Raw genomic sequence first — 27234 nt, 5'->3', positions numbered from 1 at the left:
GGCATAGTAATTAGTTTTGGACTACCGTTTTAGAAAGTGAAGTGAAAGCTTCACTGAGAGCAATTTGGAGAAACAAAACACCAGCAGCAGATGGGATATCAATAGAGGTATTCCAAACCACAGAAATGGGAGTCTATCAAAAGATTGTGCCAATAAATATGGAAGACAAAACAATGGCCCACAGACTGGAAATGGTCAATTTACATTTCAATTAAAAAAGGAGACATCAAAGACTGCAGCATCAGACCATCACATTAATTTCTCAAAAAACTGATGCTCAAAATCTTGCAGTAAACACCGTTTCTATATATGGAACAAGAAATGCCAAATGTTCAAGCATAATTCAGAAAAAAAAAGAGGCACTGGAGATCTTATTGCAAATTTAAACTGGTTGCTGGAGTGTACAAGAGAATTTCAGAAGAAAATCAGCTAGTGTTTCGTAGATAACAGAAAGCTTTTGACTGTGTGGATCATGAAAAGCTGTGGTTGGTTATAAAGGAAATGGGTATGCCATATCATCTGATGTGCAACCTACACTCTGGACAAGAGGCCACTGTTAGGACAGAATATGAAGAAAAAGAATGGTTTCCAATTAGCAAATGTGTCAGACAAAAATGCATTTTATCTCCTTATCTCTTCCATCTGTATGCAGAATTTATCATAGGGAAAGCTGGATTAGATTTAGATGAAGTTGGAGTGGAAATTTGTGGAAGGAACATTAACTATATAAGACATGCACATTACTGGTAAAAAACAGTGAAGACTTGAAACAACTACTGTTGAAGGTTAAAGCAGAAATTGCCAAAGCAGGATTACAGATGAAAATCAAGAAGGCAAAAGTAATGACTATTGGGGAATTACACAACTTCAAGGTGGATATGAAGAAACTGAAATTGTTCAAGATTTTTTGTTTCTCAGATACTGTACATCATCAACCAAAAGAGGAACTGCAACCAAGAAATCAGAAGGAGATTGAGACTGGGAAGGGCAGTCATGAAGGAGGTAGAAATTATTCTTTTGTGTAAGAATGTGTCAATGGCAACCAATATTAACTTAATTCATGCCATAGTATTCCCCATTACTATCTTGGATTCTGAATATGCAGTCTATACATATAGCTTTTCTTACATTTCTTTTCTTTCCTGCGATAACATAAAATAGCAGCTACCTTTTCTGGCACCATCTGGGGCCAAGGATTCAATAGCACTTCAAAAAATACTGTATATATGAAAATCTAAATTTCTGAACAAAAATGAAATACTATGAATGTTTGTTCGATCTTGCTTTTTAACATAATGTTCTAATAACGAACTGAGCAATTATAAATCAGACTATTTTTAAAACAGTAATTTGATAATAACAGTTCATAGATAAATAGCTTGTAGTTCACTTATCTTTAAAAGAAATGTGTTCTATAAATGTCCATTATTTCAAACTTCGTAATTGCACATTAAGAAAATTTGATAAAGAAAATTTCTTGGATAAAGAAAAGAGTGAAAATATTAATGAATTGCCATACTGTAGATGTTTGCATTAAGAAATCATAGTCATCTCTTTCATCTGCTAGGACATCTTCGGTGAGCCTTGCAGAATGGCTTGTGCTGTAGTCAGGCTTTGTCCTTCTCAGCATAAATCTGTAATATACAGAAGTTTGGATAAATCAGCATTTTTAAAAAAATCCCTAATGTATCAGTTGGATAAACACAACCATACTAATTTCACTTAATAAAGCTGTTTATTATTTGCCTGGAAGCAGAATATAGTATTTACAAAGTCCCAAGTTACTGCACGTTTATATTAACAGAAATTGTGCTGTAATAATGAATGTCAGTCTAAGATGGAAGAGAGTCCAGTTCAATTATCTACCATGAAACTTGGATAAACTTGGGCCCATCATTCCTCCTCAGCCAACCTTACCTTACAGAATTGTTATAAAAATAAAATGGTGGGGGCAGGACCTCAAACACCACCCAGAGCTCTTTGGATAAACGATGAAATACAAAACTAGTAAATAAGAATTTCTCTTATCTTAAAATGCCTATCTGAAGAAAAACATTCACTAGTAATAGATTACACACACCTTCATAATCAGATTGACAACCAAGCTATGTGATGATAAATCACACATGGCTCAGATTATCCTGAGATATATATGTTCAGAGGAGCAATCCCACACTGCTACAAATAATGTTATTTGAGTACCATGGGTTAGAAGAGCTATCAGGCAGATATTATATCAACTGAAGCTTGTACTCCAAACACATGAAATGTGTTATTGGTGTTAATACTCTAAACACATCACATAGAAGGAAGGACCATCTTGTAACCTTTTTTATGCCATCTTCTGCACCTGGAGCAGTGGTCACTGAAGATCAATGTTCCCTCTAAGCCGCAGAGTCTTGTGAGCAAAAATTCTTTTTTGTGAGCTACTGGTATTAAAGTTGTGAGCCACTGGCATTAAAGCTGTGAGCTACTGCATAAATTAGTGTGCTCTGGGGTCATCCTTCCTGAGCTAAGACAAAAATATGTGAGCTGGAGGTTAAAAATCTGTGAGCTAGCTCACACTAACTCAGCTTAGAGGGAACACTGCTGAAGATGTATGTGTGGGCGGGGAGACATTTGTGGATTTCCTGCATTGTGCAGAGTGTTGGACTAGATGACCCTGGAGGTCCCTTCAACTCTGTGATTCTATAACGGCGCCACTTAGGGTAACTGGAAAAAAGCACACAGGAAAAAAAGTTCACAGAAAAAAGCCCACAATCATAAATGCTCACAGGAAAAAAGCCCACATTAACACACGTTGTGCTATAATAATTAGTTACCATTTTGTTATCAATGAACATTATTAAGAAGGAAAAAAGCCCACATGTAAAAATGTCCATATAGAAATAAACCCACATGGAAAAAGCCCATATGGAAAAACGCCCACACGGAAAGAAGCCCACATGGAAAAATACAATTTAAAGCACCATAGATATTTATAATTGTGGATAACCATTCATCTCCATTTAATAGGTATTACCTATATTTTATGCTGTTATTTTAGGCTCAAAATATGTCATATTCACATGCGCCCCTCCAACCTGTGCCTGTTCCACCACATACCCCCGCCCACAGGGGAGGGTAAGTGCGGCTACACAGCAGGGGAGTGCAGAGAGAGCCCTGGGCAAGCCATGCCTATGTTCTCAGAAGCAATTCAAGATTGCCCTTCTTCAGGCAGTTTCAGTGTGCCTCCAAGAGCACACTCACAGGCATTCTCCTCCGAGCTCAGCTTCCCTTGCAATGGAAGCCGGGCTCAGCTTTTTTGGATCTGGCCCCGACCTGGTGGAATCAGATCCCTATGGAGGTTTAGGCCTTACCAGATTTGTTGCCATTCCGGAGGGCCTGTAAGACAGAGCTGTTCTGCCAGGACTATGGCTGAGGCAGGCGGATGTTCCTTATCCTATCACTCCATCTAAATTGGCTCCCCTGCACTGATTGCTCACAATCGGGCTGATACAGTTGACATCTTTTGGACACCTAAGCTGTGACAAGTATGCCTTAATTGATGTGTCCACACCATCCATGCTGTCTTAAACTAATTCTGAGCTATGGTTTAACTTTTAATTTTTAATCTGTTTTAACTGTTTGACTGTTTTATTATTTATCTGTTTGATTGTTTATTGTTAGTTTTAATTGTTTTACCATGTTGGAATCTGCTCTGAGCCCACTATGGAAAAGGGCAGACTATAAATTTACAATAACAAACAAACAAATAATGCTCCTTGCCCTGCTGCTCTCAACTTGAACGAAGCAAAACCACTGTGCAAACACAAAATAAATCAACAATAATAGAATAAAGTGTCCAAATAATTTATAAAGATACCCCAAACACACAGGAAGTATATTTCATGAGGGGATGGATTCCACAATAATTTTCAAGAAGATTCCATGGAGAATGCAAAAGGTCCATTCAAAAGGCTTCCCCTGGAAATTCAATCACAGTTAATTTCACAAGATGTGGTTGATCCAGTCTCCCAAAATAAAGGCTCCAAAGGTACAAAGTTCCTTCCTTTATGTGTTTGTCGACTTGATATACCACGTTTTGCAAACAAGCTTCATCCAAGAGCCATCCTGTAAACTCTCAACAATGACGTCAAACTAAGACATATTCAGTTTCCAAAAAGCACAAGCTCATCAGCCTTTATTTTAATTCTAAAATAACAACATAACATATAAGTTATACCTGTTCATTCTCATAAATTGAGGTGAATGGTTATCCACAGTTATAAATATATATGTTGTTTTAAATTGTAATTTCCGTGTGGGCTTTTTTCTGTATGGACTTTTTTCCGTGCGGGCATTTTTCCATGTGGGCTTTTTCCCTGGGAGCATTTATGATCATGCAGTTTTCCTGTGAGCTTTTTTCCTCTGGGCTTTTTTCCTGTGAGCTTTTTTCATAGCACCATCAATTAGTTGTTTATAAAAGTACAGGTCTCTGCTGTGATCAAAGCGGCAAGGGGTAGTGGGATGAGAACATGTAGCAGGGCAGCATCTGAGATGGCACAGGCTGTTTGGTCAGGAAACTTAGGAAAAATGTAGAAATTGAGGGAGTAAAACACATTAAGTTTGAATCATAATAAAAGATGGAAAAAACAGTAATAATATGTGTGAAAATTCCTAATTATATGAGAAACATGCAAGATAGGCTTTAACGGGGCTCATTTTGTAGCAGGAGCTGCTTTGCATATTAGGCCACACCCCCTGATATAGCCAATCCTCCTGGAGTTTACAGTAGGCCCTGTAATAAGAGCCATGTCAGCTCTTGGAGGATTGGCTACCTCAGGGGGTGTTCCCTAATATGCAAAGGAGTTCCTGCTACAAAATGAGCCCTGGGCTTTAATCACGGTTTGACAAAATACATGTTTCAAGGTTGTGTTCAATATTCTGTATGAATACATGCTATGGTGTAATGCAGAAATATATTTTTCAAAGAATTATGAGATGTTTTATCTAATCAGTGTTTTCTACAGTGTTCTGCTAGAAGGGTGCTTATTAATTTATGGAGGCCTTATGCTCTTCTGCAGCATCTACTAGCTGCTCCCTAAAGGGGACATCACCAGAAAAGGTTCCCAAACAATGGAAAGTTAGTCTTACTAGCTCACAAAGGATGTTATCAGATACACATTCCAGGTTGCTAATAGCAACAGAGAAAGCATGCAGACAAGGCATTCATTTAAATCCATTCTCACTTCCCAAGATTCCCAGCAGTTTAGCCAGGGAAGAGGATTTGTCTCATATGATGAGTAGCCCATGAACTAGTTGATGCTAAATAGTCTGCTAGTAGCAACAGAGGAATAATGTTGTGTGGCCTTGCTTTTCTCCAAATCTATGTGTTGCACCCCAACCCCCACCTCGCCCATGGCTGAATTCGCACTGTGGACACAATGGTTTATAAAATTACTGCACCTAAGGATCAGCTTTGACTTTTTCTAAACATTTATAACCCTTAGATCTGATGGCCCAGCCTTAATTGCTGTTTTAATGACCAACCTAAATATAAACATATTTGCATTATAAGAGAAAGAATACATATCATGGATAAAAATAAATAAAGACCACAACAACTGGCCTTTGCTTGAGACGTGAAGGTTTTTCTTGTGTATAGTCTTTATGGTTATTAAACTCTGGTTTTATAGCTTCTTTTTCTGTACGATCAGGTACCAGATGGCCATGAGCAGTTTTCATTAGGACTTCAAAGTCAGAATCAGCATCAAATTCATCCAAGTCATTCTTTGGACCAAAAAGACTAGAACTTGGCAACCCTCCTCCAGACATTTTAGAGAATATCTCTGCACATTCAATAGGCATACTGAGACGATAGAACATGATGTCTGTTTTACTATTTTGAGATCCAAATGACTTCTGTGTGACCTTCAAGCACGGAGAGCTGTCTGCTGTGCCATCTATTCTTGTAACCTGTAAAATCCAAAAACATAAATGTGAAATGAAATTACACTTTTTAAGTAAATTCTCAGGTTCTTAACACTGTTAAAACACTTTTTCTTTTAACTGAAAATCTTCTGTGTTAGAATAAAAAATAGTAACAGGGTAAAATCTTCTTATTGTAACCTCCTACAAGAAAAATCATATATCCAAATAAAAAAACTTTTTCTGGTAACATGTCCCACTTCATTCTTTGAAATATACTTTTACAATAAATGATTACTGTTCATAATTCAACAACCCACCCACTATTTTTAGTTTGAGGGTTCTATTGAGGCAACAGAATGAGCCTCAACTGAAGCAAGTGCGGGGGAGGGCGGGATATAAGAATAAAATTTGATTTGATTTGATTTGATTAAAATGAAACTGTGTGTCATACTAACTGGCCATGATCTAAATGACCACAAAGGCATCCCAGTGCACATGCTCGCCGGCGCCAGCGTGAGGATCCCTCCCGTTCCTTCCTGACCATTGGAAGCCCCTACTGGAGGGAGACCGTCAGCAGTGGGGAAGGTGGGCGAGTAGTGTGAATACACAGATGACCACTCGAAGATCTACAGTTACAGGTAAGCAACCTGTCTATCTTCTTCGTGGTCTCTGTGCTTCACACTCATGGGAGATTAGCAAGCAAGACATACCTGGAGGCGGGAAGACGGTCAACCAGAAGAAACAGCTTGCAGCACCGCAGCTCCCAGACGAGTCCTCTGTTGAGCATGCACGTCCAGCATGTGGTGCTTCATAAAGGCATGCGGAGAGGACCAGGTGGCAGCCTTGCAAACATCCGTCAGGGAAACGCCTTTCAGGAACGCCACCGACATCCCCATTGCTCTTGTAGAGTGTCCGCGAATAGGCCCAGGTAACGGCTACTTAGCCAACAAATAACACAGTTTAATAGTCTCAGTGAGCCATTTCGAAAGCCACTGAGACGAGATCCTGGAACCTAACTTAAGAGCAGCATAAGAAACAAAAAGCTGCTGGTCCTTACGAAAACTCATGGAGCGACTTAAATAAAACAATAAAGCACGCTTCACATCTAGAGCGTGCAACCTACGTTCCTCATCCGAGGAAGGTGTAGGATGAAAAGTGGGCAACCAAACTTCTAAGTTGAGGTGGAACTGAGAAACCACCTCGGGGAGAAAAGAAATATCAGGAGCTAACAACACTCCAGCCTCCTGAAAAACTAGATATGGGTAGTCACAATGCATAGCCGTGAGCTCCCCTGCACGGCATGCTGATGTGATGGCTGCCAAAAAAAGCAGTCTTCCAAGATAGAAGCTGTAATGAACATGTGACCATCGGCTCAAAAGGACATCGAGTCAGCCTGTCCAACACTAAAGTCAAATCCCACAACTGTGGGGGTGATCTCGATGGAGGATGAAGCCTAAGCAAACCCTTCAAAAACCTCTTAGAATGAGGGTGTGCAAAAACAGAGTGCCCCTCAACTGGTTCATGGAACGCAGAAATTGCTGCCAAAAAAACCTTGATGGAAGAAAAAACAAGGCCAGCATCCACCAGAGATAGCAAAAACTCAAAAATTACCGACAATCCCACCCTTTGGGGGAAAACTGAGGGATCAACTAAGAACTGCAGAAACCTCCGCCACTTCCTATCATAGGAAGCGCGGGTAGAAAGTTTCCTGCTGTTCAAGAAAACATGTTGGACTCTGCTAGAGAACCCACAGGGTCGATGAACCACACTGTCAGCTTCAGGTGGGGCACGTTGTGATGGAGTACATGACCATCCTGAGCTGACAGAAGGTCCGGTTCCGCCGGAAACTGGTAGAAGACCCCCCTCGCCAGTTGGAGCAGGATCGGGAACCAGTTCTGGCGAGACCACCAGGAAATCACCAGGAAACAGCATGGTTTCTCTCTTGCAATCTTGTTGACCACCCTCGTCAGTAGTGGCAGAGGTGGGAACAGATAAAGGAACCGACCTTCCCAAGGGAACAGCAGACTGTCTCCCAACGACTCTGGATCTGAGCCCCCTCTGGAGCAAAACAGAGGACACTTCCGGTTTTTAGCTGTGGCAAAGACATCCACCTGCAGATACCCCCAGAGCTGAAACACGGGTTGAGGGAAGCGCCGCTGTAACTCCCACTCGTGCGGGGGAAGCCGCACCCCTGTTGAGGGAATCTGTTTGCAAGTTGAGGACCCCTGGGAGATGCACTGCCTTCACAAAGATGTCGTGATCCAGGCACTCCGACCACAGATCCAGCACCAGTGCACAAAGCCATCGAGAGACTGTCCCTCCCTGCCTGTTGATGTAACACACGGCAGTGGTATTGTCTGTTAGCAGAGCAACAATCTTCCCCGCCACCATGGGGCAGAAAGACCAAAGAGCAAAGTGAACTGCCAGCAGTTCCAAGTAATTTATGTGGCAGTGAGTCAATTTCAAAGGCCAAGGACCCCCCACACACAGATCGTCCATGTGAGCCCCCCAACCCCATAAAGACGCATCTGTTGTGATAGTCACAGTTGGTGCAGGTAGATGGAAGGGAGCTCCCTGACAAATGTTGTCCTTTGACTTCCACCATTGCAGTGTTTGAAGTGTCACAGGTGGAATTACAAATCTCTTTTGAGGTGAGTCCCGTAACAGGCAAAACTGACGAAGAAACCAAAGCTGTAGGCCTCTCATCCTCAGCTTCGCAAAGAGCAGCACGCTTGTAGTCGCTGCCATCAGCCCCAGCATCCGCTGCAGCTGCTACGCCGTGCCCCACTTTCGACTCTGCAGAAGTTCGACAAGGTTAATAATGTCCAGCGCTCTCTGCTGAGGCAGAAACACGCGATGAAGGTTCATATCCAGCAAAGCCCCTATGAAATGAGCTGTCCTTGATGGAGTAAGGTGTGATTTCTCCAAATTGACCTGCAGACCCAAGGTGTCGAGAAGACAAAGAGTGCTGGCAATGTGGGATGACAAACTCTCTTTCGACTCTGCCACAAAGAGCCAGCCGTCAATGTATGGAAAGACGACTATCCCTTGAAGCCGGAGATGAGCAGCCACAACACTCATCATCTTCGTGAACACCCGAGGTGCGGTTGACAGACCAAACGGAAGAGCCTTGAACTGGAAGTGCTGGGAGCCTACTGCAAACCGAAGGAAACGTCTGAACGCAGGATGGATGCTGACGTGGAAGTATGCATCCTTGAGGTCCAGCATTGCCATCCAATCCCCTTGGTTGATGAGGGGCAGAATTGTTTGCAGAGTGGACTTTCTGAACTTCTGGTACAAAATAAATTTGTTCAGATTCCAAAGATCCATGATTGGTCTTAGACCCCCGTCCCGCTTGGGAACCAGGAAGTAATGAGAGTAGAAGCCTCCCGTCCTGGCCTCCATAGGGATCCTCTCTATGGCTTGTTTCTGTAAGAGGTTGCTCACCTCCACCAGCAGAGGTGGGGAAGGGGGAGTGGTAATTACCACAGATTGGTTCGTAATCTGAGCAAAATCTATTTTGTAGCCTTCCACTACGATGGAAAGCACCCACCTGTCTGTAGTGGTGGACTCCCAGGGCGACAGGAATGGGTGGAGGCGCATAGACGAAGTGGAAGAGGGGATGGTGACGCGTGCTGCCAGAAAGTCAAAGGCCCTGCTTTTGAGGGCGAGTGCCCTTGGACTTGCCGGTGGTCTGTGCTGAAGCATAACGGTTTCTGTTGTTCCCCCTGTACGGTTGACCTAATCTCAGGTTGAGCAGAGCGATGTTTCCACTGCTGTTCTGGGGAGAACTTTTGGTACGGCTTCTTTGCCCAAGGCTTGTGCCACTGTTTCTGTCTTGCAGCTCTGGAAGATGCCGGTACGCCCAAGTTCCTGGAAGTTTTTATACTTTTATCCATTTCCTGGAGTGCATTGTCGGTGGTAGAGCTGAACAGGCCTTCGCCCTCGAAGGGCAGATCTTCAATGAAGGTCCTGGTGTCCTGCTGGAGAGCTGTGAATCTGAGCCAGGAGTGGCGGCAGAGGCAGACGGCAGAAGTGATGGTCCTTGCTGAGACGTTGACCATGTGCTTTGCTGCAGCCAGTTGTTGTTTGGCTACAGCAAAGCCTTTCTTCTGCAACTTCTTTGCAGCCGACCCCTTCTCCTCACTCAGGGAAGACAAGAGGGGGGTTAGTTGTTCCCACACTGAGTATTGGTATCTAGCCATTCACACGGCATAGTTAGATACCTTTACTCCCAGCGCCCCAGCAGAGTAGAACTTCTTCCCGACATTATCCAGCTTCTTTCCCTCCTTGTCCGGTGGGGAGGAGTGCATCTTGAGGGCCTTCAACGAGGGGGAAATAACCACCAAATTTGGCTTTGGGTGTGTAAAGAGGAACTCAGCCCCGGACTCTTGGACACGGTACATATGGTCCCGCTGCATGATGTCGAACGTATCCCGCTGCATGATGTCGAGCACATTATCGTCTACAACGGGTTGCAGCTGTGTCACTGGAAGTGAGAGGGAGAGTGCCATCCTCTTCACCAGGTCCCCATATGAGTTCAGATCCTCTGATGGTGAGATGGGAAGATCCTCAGCTGTATGAGACACTGGTGAAGGTTCCAAAGCCCGGTCTAGATCGTCGGTACCAACCTCGGAGTCCGACGATGAAGACTCTCTGCGTAGAGGATGTTCTGAGAGCACCGGAGTTGACTCTCTGACATGCAACTGGATCGACACTGACGACCGAGGTTGGACTTCCTCCACCACCACGCCACATCTGTCAGGCGGGACAGAGATCGATGCCGAAGGACGCTGTCTAGAGTGTTGAGACAGCCTGGACATATGGGATGCCTCGGACTGCTGGTCCCAGTCTGTGAACTCGCGAGGAGGGTACCATTGGTACGGTGGGTAGGGATAAGCATAAGGAGGCCATTGGCGCTGCTCCCATGGTGGAAACGGTGGGAAGCGATGACCTACTGTAGTTGGTTCCAGCCCTCTCCGGCCTCTCGCCTGATCCATCGGTGCTGAAGGCTCCATCGGCGCTGACACCTCCACCTCCGAGACCGAGTCGCTCTCACTGCGACGCCTGGAGCCTGAAGAGAGGGAGCACTGAGTCAGGTCGATCTCTTCCTCCGATGCCGATAGGCGCAGGTGTGAAGCACTGCCTCAACACTGAAGGGCTACAACACGGGGACGCCAAGATCTTCCTTGGTGGAGCTGTTGATGTCGAAGCGTCATGTGAAGGCGAAAGGGTGCGGGATGGTCTCTTCTTCCACTTCTCCTTTGATTTCACCTTCTTCGGCACGGATGATCAGGTCCCCGAGTCATCCCGACGCATCTTAGCCGGGGTGTCCACTGATCCTTCAGAAGGCCGTTTCGTGGAATGCCCAAGCTTGACTGGAATCTCGATCCTGATAGGCGAAGTCTCAGTCAATGTGACCATCGGGTCTGTGGCCACACCCATCGGTACCTATGGGCCCGATGCCATCTTTTGAGGAGGAAGTGCCGACTCGACCAAAGCCGCCGAAAGCCTCGCCGCTCGATTCTTACAAGTTTGCTTGGAGAAACTCAGATAGTGTGTGCAAGAATCGACACGATGTCCCTCGCCCAGACAGAGGAGACAGAGGGAATGGCTGTCGGGGGGGGGGGCAATCTTCTTCCCACAGGAGCGGCACCTCTTAAAAAACCTCCACGTCTTTCCATAGACGCCCAGGAAAAAAAACCACCCAGGAAAGTCTCTGAGGGGGAAAACACGGGGGGAAAACCGAGCCCCGAAGGGCAAGTCCAACAAACTTTTTTTTTTAAAACAACACTAACTATCTATCAACTAACTAACTAACTACACTAAGAAAATAACAGACGGGCTACATACAACAGGAAAAAAGCAATCTAAGATTACTTTACCGACCAGGGACACGAAAGGAGATCCTCTCAGCGCAGTGGTCAAAAAGGAACTGGTGGGATCCTCGTGCTGGCGTCGGTGAGCATGCACACTGGGACACCTGCGCATGCCTGTTGGTGCCGGGTGCAAAAAAATCCCGGGCTTTTTAGGTACCGATTCGGGGATCGGTGCAGGCGCTCTATCCCATGAGTGTGAAGCACAGAGACCATGAAGAAGATCTGTCACTTTACAACACACTCGGTAATGTATGGAGTAGTGAAGGGGCATCTGCACTTATCCTCCGCTCTCCAGCTAGAAGATGGTACAGACTGATTTGTTGGTGTGTGCACATAAACATAAATTTTACACAAGAGTTATAACCACAAAGAGATCGCTCGTACTCAATCAGATGGCCACCACTAATTTGCAAAATAAGTCACCTTTCTATTCAATCTCACACAATTAAATGAAGATACATCAAACCTCAATATGTTCATGATTTGGTGGTACTGGAAGAAACTGAGGTAGTCTCTTGCTCAGCCACATGGTGATGTCCCTGTTAGTATTGACTGCAAAGGGTTCATAGCCTTCTTGTAATCCACAAATAGTGAAATATTTCAGAGTGCTGACATCTTTGCCAAAATTCATTCTGCCCACTTGTGACAAGCCCAGACTGCATGCAGGTGTAAAGCCTGACAAAAATAAATAAAAACAAAGACAGATCCAATTTATTGATGTAATATTAACAGGTGTTATTTCATTCTTTTTTTCAGTTCATAACACCGTACAATTCAATATGGACAATATACAGATAATCGTAATTACATAGCGATTAGACAATATCTGAAATAATACAAATGCAGTCCTGTTGTGCTTATGCACCATTCCTGGATATACACTTCTCTACAAAGTATAACAAAACAAAAAAATTTTTTGTTAAGAGTTACCTGAATACTAGTCAGAAAATCACAGCTAATGACTTAAATGGAGATAGCGTACAGATTAAATATACAATCCTTCAAAGTCCCTGCAGAGCTGCAACAATATTTCTGTACAAAAAGATATGGATAGGCTCATCTATCTGGAAATATATGCTATGATCTGAAAGCTCCACACACACTCCATTAAGATCATCTACAATTAGTCAGTAATGGGTAATACGTAGGCATATTTAGCTGTTTTCACTTTAGGTGATTCAAATTTCAATTGTAGCATGATGCACTGATCAATATATGGGGACATACTTTATTTAGTGGACATTAACAAATATGAACAGCCATTATGATGCATTGACCAAAAAGGCTAATGTGATCCTGGTGGGCAGGGCTTTTTTGGTAGAAAAAGCCCTGCAGGAACTCATTTGCATATTAGGCCACACCTCCTGATGCCACCATTGTTCCACATAGGGCTTTTTTGTAGAAAAAGCCCAGCAGGAATTCATATACATATTATGCCACGCCCCCTGATACCAAGCCAGCCAGAACTGTGTTCCTGTGCGTTCCTGCTCAAAAAAAGTCCTGTTGGTGGGTATCAAGAGGCATAACATCCAAATTGCAGGATGTCATAGTCAATACTCCCTCTAAGCTGTGGAGTCTTGTAAGCAACAATTCAACTTCATGAGCTACTGGCAATAAAGTTGTGAGCAAGCTATTTGGCTACTGCATAAATTAGTATGCTCTGGGGCCATCCTTCCTGAACTAAAAATGTGTGAGCTGGAGACTAAAAAACTGTGAGCTAATGTAACCCTGACTCCACAAGAGGAAGCTACAGAGTAGAGCTTTTCCCTATAAGGAAAAAAAAAGTGCAATTTCTCTTCTAGACTAGAAGGGCCTGAAGCTACAGGAAAGAGTACTCACACCACAGAAGCACTCTTTGCTGTGAATATTTATATTTTGTTCTAGGTGTGAGGATTTTCTATATTTGTTGAAAGGGAGGGTTGTGTTTATATTAATTAATTATTAGTCTGTATTTTGATACGGATGTTATAGAAAATTTCCCTTCTAGACTAGAAGGGTCTGAAGCTACAGGAAGGAGTACTCCCACCACAGAAGCACTCCTTGCTGTGAATATTTATATTTTGTTCAAGGGACACCATAAGTTCCTGTGGAGGACAGAGAGGGCATCCAAGCGAAGAGGCACAGCTTGACATGGAGCATCTTCCTCAAGAAAGACTGGTTGAACAAGAGTCAGAAGGACTGAGACCCCGCCCCCCCCAAAAAAATCAACAGGCCTGAATTGTTATGATTGTTGTATATATTTAATTTCTGTTACAGTACAGTGTTTTCTGAACTTGGTTTTGTTGCTCTCCTCAAAACTGCAAGTGTCACAAGGTGGGATCACACTTTTCCCTCAGTTCTTTAATAAATAATAATATATATACATCATTATTTGGAACTTTTTCCCATAAACTCCATAGGTTACACTAGCTCACACTAACTCAGCTTAGAGGGAACACTGGTCATAGTCCCACTGTTGTACACTGCATTGGTCAGGCCACACCTGGAGTACTGTGAGAAATTTTGGAGACCTCACTTCAAAAAGGATGTGGACAGAATAGAGTGGGTGCAATGGGGAGTGATGAGGATTATCAGATGTCTGGACCAAGCCCTATGAGGAAAGGCTGAGGGATTTGGGAATGTTCAGTCTGGAGAAGAGAACAATGAGGAGGGACACGAGTTGTACCTATTTAAGATTAGGTAGCAGAGATAGAAATTTTATAAAGGACAGAGACAAACACAATTAACAATTTTTTTAAAATAAAACTTACAATAAAACATTAATACTCATTGGTCTTAAAGGTGCTTTATCAGTATTTCTCCCATGGGATCCAGGGAACTGGGCAAAGGAAGCTCTGGCTCCTTCCTTCCTTCCCTAGGGGACCAGGAGGGGGAGGAGCTTCAGCCGACAGAAGGAAGACAGGCTTGGCTCAGTAGTCTGCTGGATGATTCAGAAAGCCTGGCAAAGCAATCTATTTCTATCCCCCGTCAAATATTACAATCTTATATGCTGAGTTTGTAAATGATGTGTTTTATGTTGTTAAAGCAGTAAAATTTGTTTAGATTGGATAGAACACAGGAACTATTTTATTTTTATTTTTTTAGGCAATTTATATTCTGCCCTTTCCGAAAAAACAGGCTCAGGTCGGATAGCAACATAATAAAAATTTTAAAACGTATAGTTAAAACCAGACCAATATGAACAATACATTTAAATAGATCATAAATAAGTTATAGATGGCAGCTCAGTTGGGCACATATTATACATACTGAGGGTCTAGAACAGTAATTAGAAATAAGAGATAGTATCACAACAGAGGTGGTATCACAGCATAGGCCCAGCCAATGGAACAGGATGCCTGCTGCCTCAACCAAAGGCCTTGAAGAAAAGCTCTGTTTTACAAGCCCTACGGAAAGGTAGTATATCAGTAATTCAGGATGCAACCTCAGCCAATGGAGAAAATAGAGGTTTTGCTCTGTTGCTCCTGTGTGATTGAGCAAGCCTTGCAAAGCAAGCTGTTATGCAGAAGGAAGCAAGAGAGAGGAAGAAGGAAGCAAATGACAGCCAGTTGCTCAGGAGCCTGATAGGAGCCCTCCAGAAGCCTGATTCAGCCCCTGGGCCGCATGTTTGACACCCCTGCTCTGATCCTGCTTTAAGCAGGAAGTTGGACTAGATTACCTATATGGCCCCTTCCAACTCTGTGATTCTATAATTCTATGAGACTTTGGAATTCACCATCATCTATGTGTTATATGACTACCTGGTAATGATATTCATTTGAAATTATTTATAATAATTGGTTTATTTTGTACAATTTAATAATCTGTCACACAGGCCCTTCATGCCTTTGACTGTTCCTTTGCTGTCCAAACACATGCTTTCATTCCCATTCTCAGGACCTATGGGAGAGTTTTTATCCCTCAGCTATCTTTTCCTTAATTTTTTCACAACTTCTGCTTCTTTCAGAGGAACAATATATTCCATCAACATTCTACTGTTAAATCTTCTTCATTGGCAGTTAAAATGTTTATGAACAAAAAAATCACAGCAGTTTTGCCATCAATCTGATGGAACACTATTCCAGTAAACATCAGAAATGCTTGAAATGGACAATTATAAAGGTAAAAGTAGCCCCTGTGCAAGCACCAGTCGATTCCAACTCTGGAGTGATGTCACATCACAATGTTTTCACTGCAGACTTTTTATCATAGAATCATAGAGTTGGAAGGGACCCCCCATGGTCATCTAGTCCAACCCCCTGCACAATGCAGGAAATTCACAAATACCTCCCCCTAAATTCACAGGATCCTCATTGCTGTCAGCTATCTAGCCTCTATTTAAAAACCTCCAAGGAAGGAGGTTTTTATACAGAGGAGGTTTTATGGGGTGGTTTGCCATTGCCTTCCCCAGACATCTACACTTTATCCCCAGCAAGCTGGGTGCTCATTTTACCGACCTCAGAATGATGGAAGGCTGAGTCAACTATACAGAAAGCAAATTTGTTATCAAGGGATTTCAGTGCATTTTATGTTGATGAACACAGTTATGTTCATAAAATTTTAAAATATATCAAATCACTTCATTCAAGCCCAACAAAAATGATGGATATATTAAAGGACTTCTTCCTACAACAAAAAGGAAAGGTACACACAAATCAGCAACACAGAATTGTTCAAGAACTTACCATCACCAACCTCAAAGTCCTTGAATGCAAGCTCTGAACCAGAATCATCAAGAAGGATTTCACCATTCAAGGTGAACATCATAGTATGCTCATTCATGTCAACCAGACAACCAACGATGTCTCCTGCCAGCCAAGAACGACCAAAATGCTCATTTCCCTGGTGCCAGCGTTGTGCCTGCAAAGGAAAAAAAACATATTTAAGGGATGCAACTAAGAGCTCTTCTGCCTCCAGGATATAACTAATAAACAGTTCCTAAATTATGACAATAATACTATAATACTTTCATATTATAACATTCTAAAGAAATAGCTTGGAGTCTTTTAAGTAACTGCTGAATAAAAATCCTATAATTATCTTTGCACAAATCCCACCTAACATGAATATAAAACATGCAAAATGGCCTGAAGGACAAATTACCATTTGAGTACAGACAATAGCAGCAGCTAAGAACACATTTTAATATTAGAATAATATTGTAAATCAAAATACTTTTTTTTTGTAAATTGGATTTATTTGTAAATGTGAAGTACCATGCCACATAACACTAAAATGTATTTTCTAAAGAATTTTCCAAAGAACCATTTGTTGAATTTCAGGAATTTTATGGGTAGCTCAAATCTTTCATGGGACAGTAACATATACTGAAGAATTAATAGAAATAATTATTGATAATGGATAATTAAATGCCTTCACTAGAATGAAAAAACCCTCTTCAGTTTGTTGCTATCTATAGACTTCTATAGCTATCCCTACCAAAAGATCTTGAAAACTACAAATTTCCCATCTGTGGAAAGGAGCAAATAAAATTGACTGAAGATCACATTTGTGCAATATGAGATAGAGATCACAATGGCTAGCCATGTTAGCCTCTCTGTAGCAGTAGAAAAGAGTAAGAGTCCAGTAGCACCTTGAAGACTAACAAAATTTGTGGTAGGGTATGAGCTTTCATAAGTCACTGCTCACTTCTTCAGATACCTTTAAAATAAATATATGTGAAGGAGGAAGCACACCAAATTATATCTAAAAAGTGTCAAAATAGGGTGAAATCTTGCTTAGTTGTGCACAGAAACCAACTGACAGGGCCTGGTATCAGGTGTTGGCAGTGCTAAGGGACTGGGCACCAATTGTCATCATCCCTGACTTGCTGCTGATTTAGACATCACTATCTGGTTTTACTCTAGTGGATGTTAATAGAGTCACTGGGTGACTTCTAATTTTTTGTTGGAGAAGTACCTGGGGAAGCTACAGAGCACATTACATTTGTGCTCCCTTTAGCCATGCCAGTGCCAATGGAAGCTTGAAGGAGTTGTTTTCACAGTGTGTGCATATGCATCAATACATAACAATGAAAAAGGGGTAACTTGTCCAGAGAATCTAAAACTTAATTTACTTGGTGCTTGAACATAAATAACTAGAGCTGAAGCATGCATCTAAATACTGAAATAGACACACCAAGGCAAACTACTTCTGATGACTCTGGAGGTCCCCTCCAACTCTATGATACTATAAAGAAGTGTGCATGCACATAAAAGCTTATTCCCAGAATAAAACTTCGTTGGTCTTAAAGATGTCACTGGACTCAAAGTTTTTTTCAGGGGAAACTAAGTAATAAGATGGTTATTTAAAAGTATCATTTTTAACGCATCACAATTCGCTTCTGATAGGATATGTCAAGTATCCTAAACTTCTTATATATCGCAAATTACAGCTCCAGTGTCAAATACACATTTAATTTTTCTGCTGGAACAAGAAGGAAGAGAGGCCTATTTTGGCCCCTCAAAAAGGCTATTCTGGGAATCATGGCATTTATGAGGACAAAAAAGTAATACAGGACAAGACTGCAGTGATGAGGGAAATCAGGTGACACTGCCTTTCCTCCTTCCTATACCAGCAGAAAAGTTTGTAGGATCTATGTTTCTTGAAAAATAAGCTGGCAAGCAACAGTAATTAATTATACTAATAATACAACTGAAGTCCATCATGAACTTCACTACATAGCAGTGCCAGATTAAACCCTGTAGAGGCCCCTAGGCAGTCAAAATCTTGGAGGGACCCTCACAAATTATCTCAGAGTCAGAGTGCCTGCCCCCACCGCCTGTGGCCCCACTGCAGCCTGCAGGCACCTTTTCAAAAGCCCCTTTGACAAAGCTGCAGGGGAGAGGCAGTAAGAGGCAAACTTGGCGATGACACCAGCATCAGCTGCACCATGCAAGTCAGGCATAGAGAGGCTCGGCTGCCCACGCAGGCCCATACACCAATTTGGTGTAGTGGTTAAGTGTGTAGACTTATCTGGGAGAACCGGGTTTGATTCCCCACTCCTCCACTTGCACCTGCTGGCATGGCCTTGGGTCAGCCATAGCTCTGGTAGAGGTTGTCGTTGAAAGGGCAGCTGCTCTGAGAGTCCTCTCAGCCCCACCCACCTCACAGGGTGTCTGTTGTAGGGGAAAAAGATAAAGGCGATTGTGAGCCACTCTGAGACTCAGAGTGGAGGGTGGGATATAAATCCAATATCTTCTTCAAGCAGGGGGAAAACCGGGGGAGGGGGGAAGCCAGCCCGGGGCCCCTAAAGGCTTGGGGATCCATTGGCCAGTGATTACTTGGTCTAATTGTTAATCCGGCCCTGCTACATAGCTATATTTCCATATTTGCTATTAACAAAGACACTAATGTCTGTCAACAATAAAGGGCACCTGCTTGCTGAAACGGTACCTTGAATCCATCAAAGACAAATGCTTGCTCATCAGACCCAAGTTCTTGGTCTGGTTGGCAACCTGGCCTGGCCCAGCCTACTCTCATGTCTCCTGAAGTCACTGCTTCAAACTCCAAGTACCATTTCCCAGTTTTCACTGCATATGTCTTCTCTGTACGAAAGATTCGGAACTTTTCCATCATACCACAGAATACATCTGGCCTTGTGGCTGCAAAGTTTAAAATATATGTTTTATTTTTCTTAATAGAGTGTGTAATAGTCACAAAGTTTGCAATAAGTGTTGATACAACACAAACGTCTGATACAACACAAAAATATAGCCCAACAATTCATCTGTATTTTACATTATCAACACCCATAGAATATTTAGCTGTGATTAGGGTTTTGTGAGAGAGAAATTGAGGTGTGTGGGCTTCTTCCCTTCCCTTGTCTCTCTCCACCAGTCCTGTCCCTTTCAGCACTAATGTAGAAAGTGTAAGCCAGCAGGTGCTTTGTGTGGGAATATCCAGCTAGTCTTTAGAAGTCACTCCAACAATCCTGGGCATAATAAAACTTTGATGATGATGATGATGATGATGATGATGATGATGATGATGATGATGATGATGATGATGATGATGATGATGATGATGATGATGATGATGATGATGATGATGATGATGATGATGATGATGATGATAATAATAAAATTTATTCTTATATCCCGCTGAGGCAGGCTCAGGGCAGCTCACAGGACATGGTTTACACCATGATTACAATAAAATACAATCATTACAATAAAAGACAATTGTAATGTAAATAATTAACAGAATAATAAACACAAATCCTAGAAAGCACAAATACTTGGGATTGATTATTATATGCAGACAAAAGGCAAGAACAATAAAAAGTAAGCTGTTGGTTAATCCTATAATAACAAAGAACCTCTATATCCTCCTTCCTGAGAATGGGTCCCACATGGAGCTTCTTAGCACACTGTCCTTGATAGCAAAGTCTGGACTACAGTCTGTCTGTCTGTCTGTCTATCTATCTATCACTTTAGTTTTGTATTCTGCCCTTTCCGCAAGTGAACTCAGGGTGGCTAACAGTCAATTTAAAAAACAATTTAAGGTTACAATTTAAAACAATAAAATAACAATTAAAATACATTTCATGGTGCTGCTCAAAACTTCAGTATAGGTGGGATCATAACTTACTTTCTTCTGACAGTGATCCTATGGTGATCATAATTCCTCATGAGTGATGTCGCTCAGCAGTGTAGATCAGTCTAGACCAACACATGCTAGGCTAAAGTATTTATGGACTTTCCTGTAAGTTGGAAGTACCTTCTCAAAGCCAACCAGGATCTAGGGTATGGATTCAAAGTTTCCCTTCAATCCTATTTTTAACCAATCACTACAAAAGCCATCTAGCTCTCAATAACATATATGTCTACTAACATTAGGGTTAGTTTCATTTGCTGTTTGCTGTTGTATGATAATTGTAATGGGGCAGGGAATATATTGCAATTAGTAATTTTTTAAATTATAAAATTGGATATTGAATTTCAGGCTGATTTTGTTATTTTTTGTTGTAAAGATCCTGAAGGTCACAGTATCATAGAGTTGGAAAGGACCTCCAGAGTCATGTCCAACCCCCTGCACAATGCAGGGAATTCACAAATACTTCCCCCACACACATACATCCCCAGAGTCCCCTGCTCCATGACCAGAAGATGGCAAAAACCTCCAAGACCCCTTGGCAAACTGGCCTGGAGAAAAATTGTTGAGCAGGTATCTCTGGCTTACCTCAGGTGGTGGGGAGCACTGTGAACCTTCTAGAGCAGAGGTGTGAAACATGCATCCCTGGGGAGTGAATCAGGCCCTCAAGCAGGTCTGCTTCCTTCTCCCTCTCTCTTGCTTCCTTCTGCATCACAACTTGCTATGCCAGGCTTGCTCAATCATACAGGAGTTACAGAGCAAAGCCTCTATTTTCTCCATTGGCTGAGGGTCCTCCCTTGGGGAGAAAGGGGGGAGGGAGAGCTTGCTTTGCTAGGCTCTCTCAATCACACAGCAGAGCTACTGAGCCAAGCCTTTCTCTGAGCCAGTTTGGTGTAGTGGTTAAGTGTACGGACTCTAATCTGGAAGAACCAGGTTTGATTCCCACTCCTCCACTTGCACCTGCTGGAATGGCCTAGGATCAGCCATAGCTCTGGCAGAGGTTGTCCTTTAAAGGGCAGCTGCTGTGAGAGCCCTCTCCAGCCCCACCCACCTCAGAGGGTGTCTGTTGTGGGGGAGGAAGGTAAAGGAGATTGTGAGCCGCTCTGAGACTCTTCGGAGTGCAGGGCAGGATATAAATCCAATATCTTCTTCTTCTTCTATCAGCTGAGGCTCCTCTCCCTCCTCATCCCCTGGGGAAGGAGGGAAAGAGCCAGAGCTTTCTTTCCCAGTTCCCTCGATCCCACAAGAAAGCAGGCAAGCAGGCAGAAAGAAAGAAAGAGAGAAAGTCTGTGTCCTTTATAAAGTTTGCATTTCTGCTTCCTGGCATTACATTTTATGACAGACATGGCTGGGCCCAACAAGGACTCATTTATGTCAGATCTGGCCCTCATAACTAATGAGCTTGACGCCCCTATCCTACAGCGACCTAGAGAGCTTTAAAATGGATTTCCACAACAGGTCTGAACAAGCACAGTTCCATGAATTTGAGATCTGCACTGGAATGCCTTTTGTTCAAACTTCATGTAGCCAGGAACTTACTAGATAGCCTTGAATCAGACACTTTCTTACACCACCAAACATCATGTGTTCATATCTAAGGTTTACTCCAGTTCCTGATGGAAGTGCAGTGTTTGGATAACTTTAAAAGTTTATATAAATTCTTATTCACCGCCATCACTGGTTCAGGAATATATCATTACATTCCCTTATTTCTGTTAATGACTGAATAGTCCTCATAAAGAAGTGGCATTAGTTAATAAATAATTGTCCCAATTAGAAATCCCAGTCATGTTAATCTATTGTACCAAAACCAAGAAAAAGTCTTTCCACACCTTAAAGATTAATCAGTGAGCTAACTCAATACATTAGCCTCTGTAAACAAGTTTCATAAAAGCCACTAGAGGGCTCTAAATCTTTTTATAAAATTTCAAAAACAGAATAAGAGTACGGTAATCCCCATGATTATGTACTAGTTAGAAAACAAGAAATTCCTCATGCTGCAGATGAGATCTCTTTATACTTCACTGAACTATGGATTCAAGCATTTCATCTCATTTTCTTATTATACATGATAGAAAAGTAAATTCTGATCCCACAACTGAAAGAACAATCTGCCATCACAAGTACTGTATTACTACATTCACCAACTGAAAAAACCCGCAATAAATAATAAAAGGGGAAAAACCTGGGAGTTCTTTTCATGGATACCTTATATGACCTGATGTCTATTAAAATTCCTGTTCCATTTTGATAGGAAATTAGAGTACTATAGAGCCATTTCTGTGATGGCCCCACAACTTTGTGTAGTTCTAAGATGAGAACAGAAGAAAAGAGTGGGTTCTCCTCACCTCTAACATGACCCTCAAAGACATGAAAATATCAGCTTTTCAGTATGTGCAACCAAAAATATACTTTATGGAGCTCTTCCACCTTCTATGACTGGATGTCTATTAAAATTCCTGTTCCATTTTGATAGGAAATTAGAGTACTATAGAGCCATTTCTGTGATGGCCCCACAACTTGGAACTCTCTTTCTAAAGCAGTTCTATAGTTTCAATATCATGTCCAACTATTTTATTTTATTTAGATCTAAGTTCTGAAATAAAGTATTGTTAAGTTCTTTTGAAATCTTTGCTGGATGTATAGATGTTTTGCTAATATACTATTTTATTTTATTCATATTATTAATTCATACGTTATGATACAGTAAAATGACATAAGATTCATTTTGAATTTTAAAAATGTAGAAGTTGTAAAAGAAAATAAATAATGAATTCAGCCTTGTAAAGTTTTAGCAAGTGGTCATGATGAGGCATTTGATGGCTTATTAGCTCTGCCCTCTTCAGGGTTCTATTAATATCAGTGGTTTTCCTTTTTTTGGAAGATGAAAATTGCATATGTAAATACTCAACAGATTTTCTCAATAGTAATGGAAAATCACCATTAAAAAGCAGAGCCTTGTTGCACAATAAAATCAATTAAAATGGAGCCACGATGATGAGGTGACTAGGAAACTGTGTAACCCCTTTGATTAAAGTCTTGTGATTCCAGATGATCGTTCTAACTCCATACTAACAGGATGACCGATACTTGTGTGATATTAACAAACACTACTTCATATTCAACCAATACCCAAAATACCTGTCACAGCATAGCCCTCAGAAGTTACTTCCTCTACTAGCACCATGTGAGCAAGAAAGCACAAAAGACCAGCTTTCGGACTGGCAAATTACATTCAGTTTGATTCCCCTCTCCTCCCCCCAAAAAACCCAGCCCTCTGCCACACTTGGAACAATACTCATGCTGCAGGATTAGGCAACATATGATTAACCCTCAGGACATCTCTCTCTCACGCCTCCTCATATGGTTTCAACCCCTCACTTCTCTTCTCTTCTCCCCTCCCACTCAGTACCTTACTCTGAAGCTACACTTCAAGCCTCACCTGTGTATACATAAAGATACCAAAACCAAAACACATGCAGAGGTGCCTTCATGTGTAACATGTGCTTCCTAGGGTAACAAGACTAAACTGTAAAGAAATAAATCAGAAAATCCTGTCCTCACAGATAGTGACTTCATTAGAGTAGTCAAGCAGGCTCAGTACATGTGTGCTTCTCCAAAGTCCAGTACTGCAAGTATTGTTCTTGTGTAGCAGCCAACTTTCAGCCAGACCACACTGTGTCATCCTTGAATGAACCATGACACACAAATATAACAAATATATTTAAACCAGGGCTTTTTTTGAGCAGGGACACACAGGAATGCAATTCCAGCTGGCTTGGTGTCAGGGGGTGTGGCCTACTATGCAAATGAGTTCCTGCTGGGCTTGTGTGAAACAATAGTGATATCAGAAGGTATGGCTTAATATGCAAATGAGTTCCTGCTAGGCTTTTTCTATTTAAAAAGCCCTGATTTAAACAATAAATAGGAGCTAATAACATGATCAAATTCATCAAGTGGTTTCAGGCAAACCATTTTCAGCCTTCATCTGTCATCCATCGTACAGGAACAACACTACTGATATAATTTACAGGAGTGCTGTAAGGGCTACTAGGATAGTGACTGTGAAGCACTTTGAATGTGCCTATTAAAGACATTATGCTTTCCAAGTTGAGCATTTATCAGTTCCATTGATGCAAGTGGCAATGTTAAATGTGTTTAATGTTCTCCCATTGAAATCAATGGGACTTACTACTGAAATTGAATGGATCATGTTCATAATATACATAACGTGCGAAAAAGTACACACATTTTATCAGGGGCATTGTCAATAATCTAAGACTAATTCTAATACATCGTCAGGTAAATAAATGTCACCAAACAAAACCTAAGTGTAATCAGCAATACTGTGATTCAGCTTCTTGGAAAAGTGCATGCAGGTCTTTCATAAGGTTGCCAAAGTCCAGTAAGCAAAGTACTATAGAATTTTTTGAAGGTCCTTGGGTGCATGTTTCAATGATATCTAGTGTGATATTAAAACAGACTCATCAGAGAATCATAACATATAGATTCTCAAGTGTGATTTTCTCACTATTAGCCACTATGCTATATCAGTCTTAATATGACAAATGTCCAGTATGCACCACAATTTTTAATAATTTCATAATCAATTAATTCATATTCCACACATATAATAGAAGACACTTGTGCCAGTGGTTTCAGTTTCCTATAGAAACAAAAAGAGCAAAAGATGAATACCATGATCTTGATCAGGAGCCTCAAGGTTATAACCATAGCCAATGAGTGTACGAACTGCCTCTCGGAGACTATCTTTGTTTGATTTCTTAGTGCGATCATCTAGAAGTGCATAGGGGACAAGGCGAGGGTTTCGGCGGTTTTTCACATCCTGCAGAATGATAAGAAATGTTAATCAGTCTAACAATAAAGACCTAATTTTGCAGAATTTATGAGGATTTTTTTTTAAAAAAAAATCTTGCAATACCAGAAGAAATTCTACTATTAATTCCTACAATGAATATCAAAATTGTAGCTTACAATCTTTGTAACAATGAATATAGAATGACATACCCATAACACCTTCTACATGAGATTTAATGAGCTTAAGGTAATGAAAAGAATTAACAGATTGAGCACAAGTGGAAGAAATCTTGGAGCAAATACAGTTGAAGTGCCTACTTGGTGGTAGTGATGGTAAAGGCACAGATCTCCATTATTACTATGGATCACCATATAGTGGCACTTTTCCATGTGAGGAGATTGCTTCTTCAAGTCTCTTGATTACTTTTCAGCAAAACTCTCTACAAGCTGATGCCTTTGAGTATGATTCAGAAATTGGTGAAGAATGCCATGACTGCATAGTAAACTGATTCCAGCTATACAGATAGCGGGTTGCCACTCTTGGGGGGGGGGGGGGGAGCCATTTATTTTCTATTCATTTTCAGACCCAACGCAAAATGGCTTTTCTTACTTTTAAGACCCTAAATGACATTGTATCAGAATATCTAAAAGCCTGTGTTTTTTCCCCAAATATTCTTGCACATGTACTGAAATCATCCTTTGAAGCCCAGCTCAGCCACTTTCAGAAATTAGCAAAAGCATGACTAGGAAGCAGGGTCTTTTCAATTGTGTCGCCTCACTTCTCTGCCTTGTGATGCTTGGTTTTAAATTGCTGCTTTTATGGATCTTGCTACTGTTATTGGCTATGCTGTTTGTCATTAAATTCCGATTTGAGCTTTATCTTGATTATTGTTTTCAGTGGGTTCTGCCATTCTCTATCTTTTTACAGAACCAAGATGGCTGATGGGCAGGATATAAATATTTGAATGAATAAATAAATAAATTACATAAACTTGGACAATTTGATTACTCATCATGACCACAAGTCATTTGGCAGGTAAAATCGATCACATCTAACCTGAACGTTATTTCTGCACTTATATCTCAGAATTTTCATTTCATTTCAGAACCCAATTTAAAGGGCTGGTTCTTACCTTTAACATGTAAACACTCTGGGGTCAGGTACCCATGGACTGGTTGCTCCCATATGAGATGGCTTGACAACTGAGATCAACATCAGAGGATCCTGCTCTGTGTTCCTCTGCCCTTGGAAGTGAGGTGAGTTGCCACTGAGGATAGCCTTTCTCTGTTGTAGCACCTCAGCTTTAGAACACTTTTCTTTTTACACCCAACCTGATGAGTTTTCAATATCAATTCAAAACACTCCTTTTTTCTCAGGCCTAACCCCCCCCCCCTTCTTTCTATGGGTCTACTTAACTGTATGCTTGTGCTGCTTGAAGGTTGCTGAGACATAAAATTACATTAAATGTAATTAAATTTTATAACCAGTTTTCCTTATCAAAACCTTTATTTCCTTTAATTCATTCATTTATATAAAACAAAACAGGGATCAATTGTCTCTCCTTACCTGTTTATCTGCACCATTCAGAATTATTCTACTTTCCTAATGCAACAGCAATTGGGAATGGTCCACAACAAGTAGAATGTTAACTTTTTAAAATGGACCTTGTTTTCATCTGCACTTTCTATTATGAAGTAAAACAGCGTTGCACTTACCTGTAACTGTTATTCATCCAGTTGTCTTCTGTGCAGGCACACATTGCACAGGCCAACCACTGGAGGATTCCTTCCCAGCTTTTGCCTCTTTCCTTATCTAAAGCTGAAGGAGGGAGCCCCTCCCTGGAGCCAAGGTGCATTTTCCTGCCCAAATGGCCACATGGTCCTAGGAGGGGCCCCCTTCCCTCCCTGAGTTTTCCAGCCAAAGAGAGCAGGTTAACTAGAAAGAAAGAGCCCACATCAGGGAAGGAGAGATGGAATGTGTGCCTGCACAGAAGACAATTCAATGAATAACAGTTACAGGTAAGTGCAACACTGTTTTCATCTTCAGTCT

At 41.6% G+C, this 27234-nt stretch overlaps 1 protein-coding gene across 4 annotated transcripts in view; it reads right to left on the bottom strand.

The window, feature by feature from the left end:
- RYR2 (ryanodine receptor 2) overlaps nt 1-27234 on the bottom strand; it is a 757628-nt gene that overhangs the window by 329913 nt on the left and 400481 nt on the right. For all 4 annotated transcript variants that reach the window (XM_060243352.1, XM_060243324.1, XM_060243334.1 and 1 more), the window contains 6 exons: nt 25065-25212; nt 19167-19375; nt 16457-16631; nt 12259-12467; nt 5612-5958; nt 1520-1634 (listed from right to left, as the gene is read on the bottom strand). In XM_060243352.1, the coding sequence (XP_060099335.1) occupies nt 1520-1634; nt 5612-5958; nt 12259-12467; nt 16457-16631; nt 19167-19375; nt 25065-25212 (1203 nt within the window). The remainder of the gene's footprint in view (nt 1-1519; nt 1635-5611; nt 5959-12258; nt 12468-16456; nt 16632-19166; nt 19376-25064; nt 25213-27234) is intronic.

Source organism: Heteronotia binoei, chromosome 1, assembly GCF_032191835.1.
Source record: "Heteronotia binoei isolate CCM8104 ecotype False Entrance Well chromosome 1, APGP_CSIRO_Hbin_v1, whole genome shotgun sequence".
Lineage (NCBI taxonomy): Eukaryota > Metazoa > Chordata > Lepidosauria > Squamata > Gekkonidae > Heteronotia > Heteronotia binoei.
The sequence above is the reverse complement of the archived record's forward strand: the minus strand, read 5'-3'. Positions and strand labels throughout refer to the sequence as shown.